Below are 16,955 nucleotides of genomic sequence, written 5' to 3'. Positions count from 1 at the left end.
GCACTTTTTCTCTGGCTCGTTATTTTGTTCCTACCATGTTTTTGTCTCCAAAGTCCCATGTGGCTCTATTTCCAGTGAGATTTATGTCCAAGTCTCGCCTGACGAGGAGAAGTCTGAAGCTTCCCTGCAGCCCCTCAGGCGCCGTGGCGGGGACTGGGTTCCAGGCCTGTAGCAGCGAATGACTGTCTCCCACAGGAGGTGTGGACACAATTAGGATTTGGGGATTTGGCGGTTAAGTCCCTGCCGTCGACTCCCACACCTTCCGTGGACAGAGCTGATGCCACCATTCCCTGTGGACCCAGCCCCGTGCCGTGGGCTGCCTCTGCTCCAGCCTCCTGCCCTCATTCTGTGCCCTTCCCTGCCTGGCCTCCTGCTATGTCCCCTCCTCATCACAAACGGGCAGGACACTTGGTATTTCTAGACCCCCCCACCTCACTAGGTTTGGAAACACTGCAACCTTCACTGCTTTAGTGTAACAAACACACTGACCTTGTGACCGGGACACTGCACATGCCGAGTCTGAGGCTAAGTTCATGGTCTCCTAGTAGGTCCTGATCTGCTTCAGGACCCCTCCGCCCTCCCAGGTGTCCTGGTCCAGACAATATGGCCACCTGCGTGGCCCCCATGGCCTGAACTCTGGACCGCCTTTCCTGCCGCTGCATCAGGTGAGCCCTGCCCAGAGCGAGCCACCCTCAGACCCACCTTTACTGGTCATTCTGGTCTCTGTCTAAAACCACCTCTTTGAGAGGCCCTCCCCGATTTCCAGGTGGGGTGACTGCACCCCAGGTGCCTGCCAGCCTGGCTTCCTCTGGCCCGGCCGCCTTCCTGTTCCTTGGTGTCTCCCTCACTGGGACATGGCGGCTCCCGTGAGGCCTTCCCTTTGTGCTCCTCTCCCTGCAGAGCTGGCTCCCTCCTTCCAGAAGGTTCTTCTCCAGAGATGGTCCCGCTTCAATCTCCCGACAGAGGGCGGGCAGGAGGACAGTCCTGCTTCCATTTGAGTCATTTTATTCTTTACTGTCAAGTCTCCGTTCACACAAGCAGCCTTCGGTGACAAATTAACTGCTGGCCCGAGACCCAGAGTGCTCTGCTCTGGCGGCGACATTTACTGGCATCTTTCCAGGCTTCCAGCGACTTTCTCCACCGTGACGGCTGCAATCTGCAAAACGAGATGTTTCTCCTCCAGAATTTTGCTGCGCTGGGAACTCCTGGTGAGGGGTGGGCGCTGTGCGCAGGTGGGGTCAGTGCCTCCACGGCCTCCGTGAGACTCCCGCCGTCCAGGCAGGCTTGCGGAAGAGGACAGGGTCCTGTGGCCATCCCCGGACTTCCACCGTGAGTCCAGAATCAAGCCCTCCTCCCTGGATGCTTCCAGAACATCTGGAACATGCCGAAAACCAGACAGAAGGTGCCAGTCCCGCCTTCTGGGTCTGGTTATGCAAACCTGTCCCGTGGGTGCACCAGGGACACTAACTGTGGCACGTGTAAAGATTTCAGGATTGATGAGGACGAGGCTATTGACGGTTGTGATCACCGGACTGTGTTTTCCACCCCCTACTTCACGACGACCGAGGTGCGTGGTTCGCGGCCCACATGTAGCGTTTTTGCAGCGAGGCTCCTCTCGATGGGCTGAGTGGACAGACCGGCCGGAGGCACCTTCTCAGGATCCGAAGGGATCCTGAGTTACTGAACTGGCTGCTGGGGGAGACGGGGGAGCGCAGGCGGGAACTGGAAAGAGGCGTGAGGAATGTGTCACCCACCGGACCTGCGTGGGGCGGGGCAGGTGTGGGCGCCCGTGCGATCCCTGGAAACGTGCACGCGGCCGGACCCAGCAAACCCACCTGCGAGAGCTTATTCTGCAAGCACCCTCACACGTGCACACAGGGTGCTCCCTGCACGGCGCCCCGTCAGCCGAAAATCAGAAGCAGCCAGGATGTGTGGGCCAAACATCGGGCACAGGATCACGAGGGGGTGCTGGAGCCGCTCCGGAGCCGCACACGGGACCCCCAGGAGCCTGTGTGCGGTGAAGAGAGAGGACCCGGGGGCGGCACTCTGCTGTCATCTCTGCGTTAGAAAGGGGCCCCGGACGTGCGGCGAGGAGCCTGTAACACGAGGCCTCCGGAGCGGGCACCAGGGCCGTTTCGTCCGTTCCTTCTGCATCTTGTACCAAGAGGCACGTCATCGTTCCGAAACATAAATGGTGGCAGGGCCCCAGCCCCAGGGCCCTTGCCCGGCAGCGAGAGGGCGTGATCTCCGACCCCGCCGGCCTGGGGTGCTGACAAGCGAGGAGGCGGCCCCCTCCCGCTCCCCTGGGCTGTGGGGATGGGTGGGTTTTGGTAAAACCGCACAGGAAGGCAATGCCGTGGCAACGGGCACAGAGTCGGCACACGAGGCAAGTACCGCTCGGCGATTTCCGCGTGGTGCTTCTGCGCATTGGACGAGGAGCACTTTCACCCAGTGAGACGAGGGCCTTGCTGTCCGCGTCCCATCGGACAACCCGTGAGCGGTGTCTGAGGCGGGGTCCTGGGCCTCCAGACGTCTGCACCTTGGCCCTGACTCCACCCACGCCGTGCGCCCGCGCCTCTCGGTGCCGCCCCTGCTGACCTGGCGACTGCCTGACCCCAAGCAGTGCTGATGTCGATGCCGCCGGGCTCCCCCGTGGGCTCCGACTCTCCTGTGGGCCCACAGAGGACGCCTCGCCATGGGAGCGGCCACGTGGTCGCTGTGACCGCAGCCAATGGCATCGGAGCGGCAAGCTCATCCTGGGCCCCTCGAGCTGTCCCTCCCTGGCACCGAAGGTGCTGTTACTGTCCCCTTGGTGCGGAGGAGGGACCTGAGGCAGAGGGTAAGCGCCCGGCGTGGGCCACACGCTCTTCCTGTAAAGAGTCTGGCGGGAAGTCACGCAGGCTTCGTGGCTGAACCAGCAGACGGCACGTAGATGGGCAGCGTGGCCAAGTCCTAATACCAGTCTGTTGGACACTGAATCTAATTTCGTGTCATTACCACATGGCACGGAATAGTACAGCATTCATGATTTAACCCGCGCGGGTAACCCAGGCGTTAGGCAACTGGGCCCAACCACCTGATCCCCTCCCCCACCCGCCTCCCGCAAGAACCGTCCCCCTCCAGACCCGCCTCTCTCCAAATCCGTTCTTCTCAACCTCCCCGGATGGGGAGAGGGCAGAGGGCAGACTTATGGCAGAGAGGGGGGCGGTGGGCCAGTGGGATGCCCACCACCCAGGACTGGCCTGGCACTGAGCTGCCCTGCGACCAGCCCCCCACACTCCTCCCAGAGGCCCCGGCCCCAGCCTTCCCTATGGGCCTCAAGGACCCCAAGTGCTGATGTCCGGTGGGGCCATCTCGCGCCTCCCACTGTGGTCTCTGGGCCCCACCACCCCTGCGGGCCCGCCCCCGCGTTTCCGACCGCACGTGGGAACAGCAAGCCCGGCCTGTCTCCTTCATCCACACGCCAGGCCTGCTATATGTGGGCTCAGTTCCACGGTGACCACTTCAGGGGGAAGGGACACTTCCCAGGATGGTGCCACTGGCTGAGGTCCCTCTGCAGGCCCCGGCACCGACCCGGCACGGTCCCCTCACTCACCCCAGCCCGCCCCCCTGCCCCGCTCTTCTCCAGAGCTGTCTGTGCACCCCAGCTGCCTGGAGAGAGCTGGCGGGCACTTGGGCAGAGACCCCACCGTGCCCGGCCCCGGGCAGACCCCAGGGCCCAGGAGGGTGTGGAGAAGTGGGAGGGGCAGGGCGTGGGGGGCCCACCTTGCTCTTCTCCTGCTGCAGCTCAATCTGGATGTCGGTGAGCTTGGCCCGAAGCTCCTCATTGGCAGCCTGCAGTGCAGCGAAGGCCTCCGCCTTGTCCCCCTTGCCTCGGCCGCCCGTGCCCTTCTTGGACATGGTGAGGGTGGCCCGGGGGGGGGCCCGGGGAGGGCCGCTCGTCTAGGCTGGTCTGTCCGCACCACACTTGGGCAGGTAGCGCCTCACCGTGGATCTGCTACATTTTCTCCATCACCTGCAGGGAGAGCACACCTGGTGAGCAGGCTGGCCTCCTGCGACCGTGATGGGAGCCTCGAGACCCTGGTGGGAGGCGGGCGACCCTGGTGGGAACTGCGAGACCCTGGTGGGAGCCTCAATACGCTGGTGGGAGCCGGGCCGCGGGGGGTGGGACAAGGCTGGCATCTTGTGCCCTGAGGAAGCCATCCCGACCGCACCCGGGGTCCCCAGCCCCAGACCACAGAGGCCCTCGGCCCTGTGCTCGGCAGCTCTGACAGGGACCCACAAGTAAAGCACTTCTCAGCGCCTGGCACCAACGGGGAGCTGGAGAGGAGTTCTTTCTCTGCCCCTTTGGAAGAAGAGGCTGGGGACCCAACTTTAAGGCCCGGAATGTCATACCTGGGTGGGTGGCATCCTGGTGGCGATGGTGGGTGTGAACCAGGAGCTTCTCAGACAGAGGCGTAGAGGCAGGGACCCCCAGACCCCCCAGGGGGCCCAAGAACTCCGCCCCGGAAGACGTGCACTCTCACCCTGAGCCAACTTAGGGGGTGAACGCACACCCTCATCCAGCCCACGGAGCAGGGGCGCTGCCCTGGGCCGCCCACCCGCCACCACCCCGCGGGCCTGCGGCTGCGTCTCCTCGGTGCCCCAGCGCCAAGTGCGGGAAGCAGGCCCATCAACCAACCGCACAGACGGTATGGGCCCGGGCTCAACAGCAGGAGGCACGGCTGGAGTCCTGCTCCACACTGACTACCCGGGAAGCCCCCTGCACACAGTGGGGACAAGAATGTCCCTGGCCCCCGAGGCCTCCTTCCTGCACTACAGACACCAGAACAGTTGTCCAAACAAGTAACCTGGGCCAGAGACGCCCTGTGCCCACCACCCGTTCCAGCTGACAGGCTGGGACAGTCCCTCCCAAACCTGGGATATGAGGTCAAAGTTCAGCTTTCACAGTGGGGGCCTGGGAGCGGGCTGGGTTATCGGCACTTCCCGGGAAAGGCTCTCCAGACGTGTCCCCACGGCCTTTGTCCTCCGTCCCGACTCGGTCCCTGAGGCCCCGAGACACAGAATGAGTACAAAGCCCCAGAGGTGCAGGGGGCCAGGCGGCACAACGGTGAGAGGCGGCCACTAGGAGGCGAGGGCCGGTGAGGGAAGGGGCTCACAGTGGGTCTGGGTGCAGAGCCAGAAGAGGGACTCCGGAGGGCAGCAGCCTCCCGAGGAAGGAGAGAAAAGGGCCGGCCGAGAGTTTAAAGGTGTTTTGCCGTGTCTCAGAAGAGATGCCAGCAGGCACGTGGTCCCGCCGCCCGAGCCCGGTGGCTGGCCCACGTCTCCCTGCCCACAGCCGCCTGTCACGTGAAGCGCTTGTTTGGGGGAGGGGAGGGGAGGGGAGGGGCTGAGGCCGGGCTATCGATTTGGGGTGTGTTTTCTAAGTCACCCCTGGGCACCGCTTTGCAGATTTTCCAGCTCCGTGTGCAAGGGTCTTCTGCCGGCTTGTGGTGACCTTTCCCACTCTCCCCCCACCCCCCAAGTCTTCAGAGCTGGTGCTGAGACCCGTGGGCTCCTGCTGTGGCTGGTTAGGGCAGGCCTGCACCCCATCCGCGCACCGCCCCTCCGCCACTGCCACTGCGGTGGTCACGGGTGTCCCGACAGCTGCAGGTGCCTGATGCCCGGGGACCGGGGCGTGTGGAGAGAAGGAAGATAAAATGTAGCCAACAGAACAGCTGTCTTCCGCCGGCTCTGCTCTGGGAAACAGGGTGCCTGCGGCTCTGACCTGTGTGGCTCCATTTGTGGGTGGGGTCAGCGATGTGGTGTGGCGGGGCTCCATTTGGGTGAGGGAACGTGTAGGAAGTTAAAAGTCTCATCCAAACTGGAGAAAAAGCCCCCCAGTTCCTGCTTGGGGGCCAGGGGGCCTCAAGAAGGAATTCACACCGGGTCTGGGTGGAATTCACACCTCCAGGCACCTGCCAGCTGCCAACAGGGCCCCTGAAGGCGCATGTGAGGCACCTGCTGTGCCCACACCGGCCCCACTGGTTAGACCAGTTAGACCCGTGCTAGTTCTGGGCCAAGAAGCCTGCAGCTCACACCCTGAGAGCTCAGGCAGGAAAGCAAACCAGGACAAGGGCTGGGGTTCACAAACAAAAGCAGGGACCTGGAGGAGGGCTGGGGGTGCCCCCGCTCCGGCCATCCCTGGCAGGAAACCACCACAAGGAAAGCTGGGTGGGGGCACCTGACGGGGTCGGAGGCGCACGGTGGGGCGGTGTCGGGGGAGGCTCCATCTGTTCATGGAGGCTGAGTCCACAGGTCCTGCAGGACCCCAGGCCTAGGAGCTGCCTTGACCCCAAAACCCATCACGCTTGAGAAAGTGACGGAAAAAGGACTCTGCTCTTCACACACCCAGTGACAGCATTCTGCCTGCCTCGGTGACACGTCCTGGACGCCTCACCTGGAGTGCGATGCTGGTCCCGGGCACCTGCTGAAGCTCTTAAACGCCCTGGCCCAGGGACATCCTTTGGGACCCGCTGGCCTGGTGCTTTGGGTCAAGGGCTTGGTGTCTTCAGCCCACGGCCCTCTGCGAGCAGAGCCCCTGTGTCCCGGGACCAGTGTCGGCGTGTCCCCCAGACCCGGGCCTCCTGACCACTCTCCCTACATTCTCTCCAGGCTGTTCTCTGCAGTGACTCCCACGCCACCATTTTAAGACACAGCCTGGCCCTGTGGGCAGAGAGGGTCGAGGGGCCTGGAAAGACAGACAGACGCAGCTTTCCGGACACGGGAAAAGTCATTTCACGAGTGCCTGGGTGGCTCACTCAGTTACGCATCTGACTCCTGATTTCAGCTCGGGTCTTGATCTCAGGGTTCTGAGTTCAAGCCCCACATCGGGCTCCACGCTGGGCATGAAGCCTGCTTGAAAAAAAAAAAAAAAAAGAAAGAAAGAAGAGGAAGAAAAGTCATCTCAGGCCCCGGCCGCCTTGGGAAAGCAGGAAGAAGGACGAGCAGCCGCCATCAGGCAGGAGGCAACCTAATCACACGAGGGACGGCTCATCGGAGGCGCGACCCCCAGAGCCGGTTTGGAGGTGAAGTCTGGACGGACGTGCCCTCCGGGGCGACCTCTGCAGGATCTCAACCCCCCTGGGCACCCAGGTCCCGGCGGAGCTGCCCCAGGCCGGCCTCGTGACCCCGGCCCGGACTCTGTCGCCTCCAGACTTTTGCCGCCGTGCCGTGCCGTGCCGGAGCCCCTCCGCGCAAGCCCCTCGGCGAGCGTTAGCCCCTCGGGTGAACCCCTCCCCGGGTTTGCTGTTCGGGGAGATGCTGCTTTGGGAAGGATCCTGCGTTCTCGTCACTTGATGCAAACAAAACCCTTCCTCCTCCCGTTCTCTGGCCTGGTTGTGTCTTTTGTGTCCTCGATGCCCCAAGAGGGACCACAGTCTCGGGTGACAGCCCTGGCCTCCCCCTCGCTTTGTCAAGACCCTGCATGTCTCCCTGCTGCCCGCCCCAGATTCCAGTGAACCCCCAATCTCCCGGACAATTTGCCAAGGCTGCCTTCCACCCCAACAATTCTCTCTCTCTCTAAATGGGTTCATTGTTTGTTACGTGTTTTACCATGAAACTGTGCAGGCCTTTCCTGGATAGACAGCCAGCGTCACCAGGTGTCTAAAAGAGGGAGACACCCCGCGCGCGGGTTCCAGACAGACACCTGCCCCACGCCCTGAGGCGGCACGGGCCCCTCCCCTCCCTGCCCCGCGCCCTCCGCCCACCTTGCCTTTTGCTCTGCTTGGAAAACGCTCCCACACAGCTCAACACAGACTGACTGCTCTGGCCTGGGCTCAGGGCTCCTGCCCGCTGCACCCCAGCCCCTGGGGGCTGAACTGCTCCTCTCAGTACTGGCCACCCTGCCCCGACAGTTTTCGATGCAGCCAGGGGTCTCGAGCCCTCCCTGACATCTCCCCAAAGGCAGCGTGAGTATCTTTCTCCGACACCAATCTGGGGACACATGTGGTAAACGTGTTGACTTTATTATTTGTGGAAATGAGTGGGAACAGAAGAAACACCCCCCCCCCCCTGCCCCCGGGTCCTCCGAGGGCACCTGGCGGGCCCTGTTCACACACACCCCAGGCAGGGATTTCGGACGGGCTCCTCCTTCCAGCCCAGGCTGCACCCTCCTCCGGGAGCACTTGATGAGATCACTGCCGAGGGGGAGGAGGGGTTTTCCCGCCTTACCCCAAGTCCTACTTGTGCTGATGATATCAGCTTGAAGCTTGCACGGGATAAGGGCTTGGTGGAAGGAAGCACCTGGCCCCCGAGACACCCGCCGTCTATGTTGGGGGACAGGCTCCTGCAGGGGACGGACAAGTGGCACCGAGGGTGTCCAGGGTCCCCTGTTCTGTCTTATGTGCTTCTGTATGCCCCGTGGCTTTGCCCCCCGTGCCCACACCCAGTAAAGCCTTGGCTATAACCATTGTGTCCAGGTCATGGATCCCACATCTTTCCTGTCACCCTGGCAGACAGAAGAGGTGGCTGGAGGGGGACACCAGGCCTTGAGAGGCCCCTGAGCTTTGCTGGATGCTTTCGCCCTAGTGCTCACCCCTGCCTGGGAGAATCACTGGCCTCTGCAAGTGGGGGCTGGGGGTGGAGGGTTTGGTCAGAGCAGGCTGCACCAGCCCCCCACCCACCAGGTCACGGGTGGGTGGGAGTGTCGTCTCCACGGGCCCACGGTCAACACTGCTTGAACCACAGATGTGAACAACCCTGATGGTCAGGCCTCGGGCCTCCTGTCGGCAGAGCTCAGTCACCAGGTCAGCGTGCAGGTGGGGGGCAGGGGTGTGGAGGGACCCAGCAGTGACAGCCCAAGGGGGAGCCAGCTCCCTAAAATGCACAACACTGGGCATTTCAAATATTTTCTGGATTGAATTTGCGCCTCCCCCCCTCCCCCATAAGTGTCACCAACCTGCTCGGGAGACCCAGGTGTGTGGGAGGAAGGGGGGGGGGCAGGGTCACGTCCAAGCCTCAGGCTCACGCACGACCCGATGCCCACTGCCTCCAGCCATGTGGGTCACACTTTTTCAGGAAGTCGCTACACGAGTAGATTAACAGTGCAGTCCGCCCACCTTTGTTTTGGGGTCAGGAGCTCCCTCTGCTCGCGGTTTTATGTTCAGAGGGTTTAGAAGGAGTCAAAGCTCTACAGTCAATGAACGCGCTTGCCCCGACCGCCAACTGGAGCCACTAACCAGGAAGCGGGTAGGTCAGCGCCGCTCCCCAGCAGGTCCCTGCTGGCCTCCAGGGTTTCTCCCCCGCGGAGCCCAGGCTCCTGTCCTCACTGCACCGTGTAGGGAGAGGGTCCCTGATGGCAGTAAAACCGCCAGCCCGCGAACCGCTCAGGGCAAGGCCCCATGTAATTTGCAAGTGTCCTGGGTGGTAAAGGGGTTTCGACCTTGTAAAGTTGATAGTATCTGACCCAGATCCTTTCCAGGTTAAAGATTTTATCTATGGAGAAGAAAGGATAATCTGATGTTCCTAAGCCTTATTTCCATGGAAATCCAAGGCAGGCAAAAGGGAGGGGGGGTCGGAGACACTTGTCAAATCCACAGGGACCCTCCGAGTACAGCCTGTGCTCCCTGTTGGCAGTCGGACAAGGGCCCGTGCCGGGCAGTGCATCTGGGAGGAGAGTGGGCAAAGGCTGAGGCCACGCCGTCGGGCATACGTGGGGTGTCGGTGGGGGGCCCCTCTCCAGGCAGGACCCTCACGGGGAGCCCGGCAGAAGGTGGGCCACCACTCCACACCCCTCTCCCATCAAAACGCACTTGTTCTGGAAAAGAGACACCCAGAGCGCAGTCAACCGGCCGCAGGCACGTCTGGGAGCAAGTGCTGACACAAGAACCGGGTCCACACCTGCGGACGGGGAGGCAGTCGCGTCGGTGGGGCAGGAGAGCGACTGGAGCGGGGGTGGGGACAGGCCTCGGGAGGAGGGGAGCAGCACTCGGGGCCTGGGTGCCGGCGGGGAAGAAGCCGACCCCCCGTCGGCACCGACCCTGGGACGGCGGACACACAGGCACGCCGGGGTCTTTCCCACCGATGACCACGGGGCTGCACAAGACCGCGCTGTCGGGACACAGAGGCTGAGGCCTCCGCTCCATCCGAAGTGTGTCTTCTAGAAGCCGGGCGCAGAGGTCAAGAGTCCAAGCGTGCCACGTGAGGTCACGGGGTGGGAGCTTCCCTGACGGCAAGGGCAGGAGCAGACCGCCCCCAGGTGACAACGGCACGGCCCCAGGACACTCACTCCGAAGTGTGTGCACAGGACTCCTGGTGCCGCCCGGGGAGCCTGCGCCCGCCTTTGCCCTCCTCGCCCGACAGCCACGAACCTGCCTTCCGTCTCTGTCTTGCACGTCAAGAATGTGACAGAAACGCAAGCGTGCGGCAGGGGGCCTTGCGGGGACCCACCGCGTGCAGCCCTGGCTCCCTGTGTTTACCGCGGTACGGTGTTCCCGGCGCAGACCCGCCGTGGTGGATGTAATGGCTCGCCCACCGCAGGACGTCCGGGCGTTCGCGGGGTGGCCGCCGCTAACATCGCTGCTGTACAGGTGCACCTGCGGGTGACTGAGGAACAGTCTTCGTTCCTCCGATACAAACGCTCGTCAGTGCCGTTTCTGGGCCGCGTGGTGGCTGAGCGATGAGGTGGCGGAGAAGCCGCCACGCCGCGCTCCGCAGGGGCCGCACCCCCAGCGCTTGCGGGACGCGGCTCCCCTGCTTCCTCGCCCGCATTCGGTGCCACTGTATTCGATTTCAGCATTTCGCCAGGCACGACCTCACCGTGGTTTTCCTTTGCTTTTCCTAATCGTGACTGACACCTGTCCGTGCTCGTCTGCCGTCTGCGCGTCCCCCTCAGTGAAGTGCTACCAGGCTGCTCTCCTGGCCCTTCGGCGAAGGCGGCAGGCTCCTCCAGGCCCTTCTGCCCTCGCCACTGTCTTCCTGGTCCCTGGGTCCCTAGTGGACCTCCTTCTCCACCTTCTTCTTATGTTTGTTCTAGATCCAATATCCAGAGTGCTTCATCGTACTGATGGGAAGGCTAGGAGAAATTGGGTTTACCCTGCCTTCCTGGAGGCGGAAGGCTTTCTCCATCAAAGGAAAAATCTTACGCTTGTATTTACCTTCATATAATAATAATGATTATCATAATAATAACAATATAAGTGGTTATAATTTAAGTCACAAGTGTGACTTAAAATTTGCCAGCTCACCTCCCAGGATAGAGGACGCAGATGTTACAGGAGATGATTGTGGGAGCCGACCACCTGTTTGAGGAAACTGTCCTCACCTGCAGCACTGCCTCTGGGCCTGGCTCCCCCCAGAAACCTGGGCCAGGGGACCCCCGCCCTCCCGTTGGCAGATGGCATCTGGTCCCATCACACTGGCTTCTTGCATTCATCACCCCAGATACAGGAAGAGTTTAAGTGAAACACTGAAATCTTTTTTATCTTTGTCCTCACGGACAGCTTCTGTGGCTCTCAAACCAGGTAGCCACCGAGCTGCAGCGTGGGGTTGAAAGCACGGCGTCTGGGGTGCTCTTCCGTGTGTGTGTCAACGCCCGAGCCCATCGGAGGACAGCGGCTGTGGTCTGGGGTCGCCGCTCAGCTCGGGACCCCTCAGGAGGCCTCGGCTGAGGATGGGACCCAGCTCCTGAGCCCCCAGCCCGAGCTGGAGGCCAAGAGCAAAATGGCCTGAAACAAGGCAGTCACCACGTCGGAGGAGCAGCCCCGGAAACCAACCCGAGAGTCAGGCTGCTCCTTCTCGCGGTCCTGGGACAGATGAACAGGAAACAGTTGATCGAAACAAGTAATGTGAAGGATGATCTTCAGGTAGGTGAGAAGGCAGACTGACAGACGGATGGACAAAAGCAGCCTCCCCCACTCTCCCTCCCGGAGCATCCAGCCCGGTGAGCTTTCCCAGGCCTCCTGGGAGTTCACCTGAGGTCTGGAGGGGGGTTTACCCATTTCAAAAGGGTTTGCGTTTCATTGCCTCAAGCAGACATCAGGCCTGGCCCTTAGCACGGGGCCTCAGCGAGGCCTGCTGTGCCCCGCCTCCCGGGTCTCCTGGTGTCAGGAAAGCGTCACAGGGTCCACTGAGACTCCTCAGCTCACGAGGACCACATATCCAAACAGAAGGACTCGCTGATCCCACGACTAGTCCTACACTGTGCGTGAACAACAGCGCGGCTCATCAGGGGCCAGGGCCCTCCAAGGACGTTAAGGAAAGACAGGGACTGAGTCAGGACAGACAGCGGTCCAGCACCAGGCCCGCAGCTCAGAAGCGGGGCAGCACGCGTGTGTGATCTGAGACAGCACCGCACGCGGGGACAGACCCGCGCGCAGCCGGGGCCCAACGCCCAAGGACAGCGGCTGCACGGCCTCCCTGCCCCATCACTCTTGGGGAATTTAACGGTGGCAGGACAAGGTCAATGCCAGCGACCCCGTCCCCGCCAGGAGGGGAATTCGGGAAACACTGTGTTCACGGAACCCACCTCAGAGCGAGGGTTTTGCAAATATAATTTAGGGGGAAACGCTGTAATGGTTGGAATGAGTGTTGGTGTGCAGCAGAGAGAGAGCAGATTGCTTAAGAACAGTCAGCCTATAGTTTTAATTGTGTGTGTGTGTGCGGGGGTCTGATGGAGCCCGGGAATGGGAAGGACAAGGTGACCCTGACCCCACGCCGGGAGGCAGCCGTGTCCACACAGGCACACAGCACAGCCCCGCCCCGCATCGACAGGGGTCCGACTCCCAAAACAGCTCTTCTGGGAAAAAGGAAAGTGCTCAGGACGACGTCTAGAAACACCTACTTCCTGACCTCTCTCCTCGGGGGACAGTTGCTGGGGATGCACGAGCCCCCACGTTCCCGACGCAGACAGCAGGCCACGTAGCAAACAGCCCAGAGACACGAGCAGCTGCGGGTGTGTGGCCGGAGCTCAGCAAGTGCTGCTGCCGCTTGTAACGGGACCTGCATTTTACCCGGAAGGTTCCGGAACCTACTACTGACGCGGCTCACATTTAAGCTTGATTTTGTCTGTCTCGATTAGCCAGTATGTATTGTGTATTTGCCCATTACAAATATACCTACAGTGATGAACTTCCTTTATTAGTGAGGTTTTGTAGACAATTTACGTGGTTACCATAAATCTGAAATTGTCAGCTCCCTGCCATTTTATCCATGGAAATAATTTGTTTCAGGATGTTTTTTTGAATACAAGATGTCTTAGAAACCGGACTATTGCATCCCAGCAGAAGAACTGTGTTAATTGAGGAAAGAGGGTCCGCGGTCAGGTTGTGAACACCCAGGGAGCACTCCGCCAGGACAGCAAATGCTTGGTCCCCCGATATTGGCCGCATCCCAGTCCTGGAACCTGTGAACGGGTTTCTTTATGCGACAAGGGGGAGGCCAAGACCCCGGGATGGGGTCTGTGGTCCGCTCCAGGCCCACGGGACCCCAGGGGCGCCGCCTGAGAAAGACGCGGGCCGATCCGCTGGCCTGGACGCGGGAGAAGACACCGCAAGCCAGGGGCGGGGGGCCTGCAGGTCCCAAGCACGAGGAAATCGAGCCTGCACTCGACAGTGAGCAAGATAATGAGCGCCACTAACGAGCGAGTGAGCAAGGACACGGGCCCCGGAGCCTCCAGACAGGAGAGCCGCCTGCCACGCTCCAGCTCAGCCCCCGCCAGACATCGGGCTGAAGAACCACAACGTAGCGGGTCCGTGCTGCTTTAAGCTCCCAGGTTTGTGGCAATTCGCGCTGGCAGCCACAGAAGGTTAATACAGAGACTGGTGCCCGAGGTGGGGCTGGAGCCGCGCAGCAGCCCCCCATGGTGACCCCTGCAAGCCAGGCTCGCGTCTCCCCTTCCTTGGCTGCTCCCAGGACGCCGCCCCCATCCCCCGGGCCACAAGCGCGAGCGGGAGATGGGAGGCGCGACAGCAGGAGGAGGGCCCTGGGAACCGGGCACCTCGGGGCCCGTTCGAGACAACCTGGAGGCCACTCCACGTCCGGTCGGAGGGATGGGGCGCTGGGGTGCGTGCCTGACCTCGGGCCTGGAGGGTCTCACAACACCCTGTTCACGCTCAGGGTACACATGTGTATTTGTCCATTACAACTCGGAGGCCCACGGTTAAACGTGGGTCCTAAAGCCCAGTGGCCGGCCCCAGGGCTGCAGCAGGGAAGGAAAGGGGGCCCGCCCAGTGACAGCTGAGACACCCTCAGACCGAGGTGTCCGGAGAGAGCCTGGCAGAGGCACGACAAACTCTGTAACAGAAAACAGTTTCCCTGGTCAACACCGTGTCCTTTTGCTAAGCAGGAAAAACCCCAACCTCACGACTGAGAAAGATCACCCCGTTCAGAAACAGGCCCCACATTCTCTCCCACATACGTCACGTTCCACGGTAAGGAGAAGGACGTCACCTAAAAACACCAGGCGATTAGCCGGCTAATCGTCAAAAAAAAAAAAAAAAGATGTATGGAAACTGCCCGCCCAATGGAACTCTAAGTGGATTAAAGAGTGCTGAGGATGAAAATCAAAGCAGGGAGAGGAGAAGTGAGCATTTCTCAAATCTCTGGAGAGAGAGGCCTTCCTGGGCTTAGAGAAGATAAAAGGAATTCACAAAAGGGAAAGCCGACAGATTCCACCACATTAAAAATTTACGTTTCTTTATTACAGATGGCGTGCAATTAAGCTAAAAATGCACTGAAAGAGTATTTGCAGTAAATCCAATTAAAAAGTTAGTATCTTTACTATATTAGAAGACTGTGAAACTCAGTAATAAAAACACTAAGATCTCACAAGATAAACGAGTAACTATCAAAAGAGATAATTTACAAAGAAGGGAAAAAGGGGTTTCAAAATCACAAAGAAACCTCCTCTGCTTAAGATGTAGGAAATCGCAAAAGAACGTCTCGCCCGTAAACAAAACCCTGTCTTTCCTTGAGCCCATGGAAGAGTTGAGGTCCCAAGGCAACCGAAGCACCAGATTCCAAATGGTGACCAGCCCCCCTGAGGGGAGACGGGCGCATGATCAGGCGGAGCACAGGAGAAAGACGTGGGAAGAAATCAGCTCCAATTTTAACACAATTCTAAGGGCTGCGCGTGGCAGGTCAGTTTGGAATCGCTGGAGTCCAGCCACGAGAGAGAGAGGTTGAGGGCAGGGCAGAAGCTGGAGGGGCTCCCCCCTGGTGCAGATATGCAAGAGGCCGCCTGCCGCCTGGGACAGGTACAGGGCTCTCCCCACCCCCAGAACCCGTCCTGCACACAGCAAAAGCCATAAGCCACCGGGACAAGGGCAGCAAAGCCTCTCGTCTGCAGGGTCCCTGGGCTCAGGACGAAAGTAAGATCCCTCCTTCCTTCCTGCTCCAGGCACTAGGAAAAAATCTCTGCCTCTACGGTCAGAGTCAAAGCCCCAAACACCTGCCCCTGGGGAGGAAGACGGAGGCACTGGGGCTCAGGGTCCTGCACTGAAACAGAGCAGAGCTTGGCCGCTGCGGAGGAAGGCAGGGACCCTTACAAGGCCAACTACCCAAGTTCAGGTGCATATGCCTTGACTGACCTAAGGCTGCACCAGAAGAAACTGAGATCCCCTTTCCTCAAAACAAGCCTCACGCCAAGGAACAAGCAGCCGCAGTCAAGCTGGGAGAGGGGCAAGGCTGCAGAAGGAGCCCCTGCATGGTATGGGGGTGCAGGGGGTGTGGGGGCTAGGTGCAGCAGGAGCACGGAAGAGACCCCCAGCACAGTGTGTGGGCAGCCCGCCATGACGAGTCTGAACCCCGCGCTGGGCTGGCCGTAAGGACAGGCTACAAGCCCCTAAGCCGGCTCGACTACTCCCTGCCTTCATTCCAGCCCGCACACTGACACAAGGAGAGATGTGTCCACATCTGTGCTAAATATCATTTGCCGGGGGCGCCTGGGTAGCTCAGTCGGTTAAGTGCCCGACTTCGGCTCAGGTCGTGATCTCGCGGTCCGTGAGTTCGAACCCCGCGTCGGGCTCTGTGCTGACAGCTCAGAACCTGGAGCCTGTTTCGGATTCTGTGTCTCCCTCTCTCTGACCCTCCCCCGTTCATGCTCTGTCTCAAAAATAAATAAACGTTAATAAAAAAAATTTTTTTTAAATATCATTTTCCGCAGATAGATACCTTCTACTGTTCTTCTACAATGTCTGACATTCAACAAAATAATTACAAGACACAGAAAAAGGGAAACAAAAAACAAAACAAAACAAAACAAACAAGGAAGACCACCCACTGTCAAGCAATCAGAAGAACCAGGTCCAGAGACGCTGAGTTGTTGCTGCTACTGGACAGGACATTTCAGCAACGTTCACGCCCGAGGGTCTAAAGGAAAAGACGGAGACCCGGCAAGGAAATGGAAACTACAAGACAGGCTCAAAGGCAGTCATTAGAAACAAGGGTCATGACATCAGAGGTGAGAATTAGAGGAACGCACTTGGCAATGGAAGGACTCCGTGAACTTGAAGACAGGACACTGTCTGATGTGAAACCCAGAAGAAAGAAAACAGAGTCTCTAACAGGGCCAGGCAACATCAAGAAGCCTGGAAGAGGTGGGGGTGGACTCCCAGAGTGCGAAGAGAAAACAGGGAGAAGGAAAACATAAAGAAAGAAAACAACAGAGGATTCTTCAAAATTAGTGAAACACAACAGCTTATGGACTCGGAGCTCACAGATCCGCAAACGGCAAAGAGAAATGTAGACACGGGAGTCAAACTGACGAAAACCATAACTAAAGAAACAACCTGGAACAGAATGAAGGGAGGAGAGCACACAACACGCAGAGGAACAAGCCAAGAACTAGCTAGAAGATGATGGGGCCGTGGCTCAAAGAGCCAGAAAAACAAAACAAAACAAAAACACCCATGAAACCCGAATTCTAGACTCGGCAAAAACACCTTGTGGGGATGAAGGAGCCGACCACCTCACGTCCA

The 16,955-nt window shown here is 60.0% G+C and overlaps 1 protein-coding gene across 25 annotated transcripts in view; it reads right to left on the bottom strand.

Moving 5' to 3' along the window:
* Positions 1–16,955, bottom strand: part of JAKMIP3 (Janus kinase and microtubule interacting protein 3) — a 113,798-nt gene that overhangs the window by 63,772 nt on the left and 33,071 nt on the right. For all 25 annotated transcript variants that reach the window (XM_023241120.2, XM_023241124.2, XM_023241125.2 and 22 more), the window contains exon 2: positions 3,766–4,015. In XM_023241120.2, coding sequence (XP_023096888.1) covers positions 3,766–3,900 — 135 coding nt within the window. In that variant the 5' untranslated portion in view covers positions 3,901–4,015. The remainder of the gene's footprint in view (positions 1–3,765; positions 4,016–16,955) is intronic.

The sequence above is a fragment of the Felis catus genome, chromosome D2 (assembly GCF_018350175.1).
Source record: "Felis catus isolate Fca126 chromosome D2, F.catus_Fca126_mat1.0, whole genome shotgun sequence".
NCBI lineage: Eukaryota > Metazoa > Chordata > Mammalia > Carnivora > Felidae > Felis > Felis catus.
This window is presented reverse-complemented; position numbering and strand designations above follow the sequence as displayed.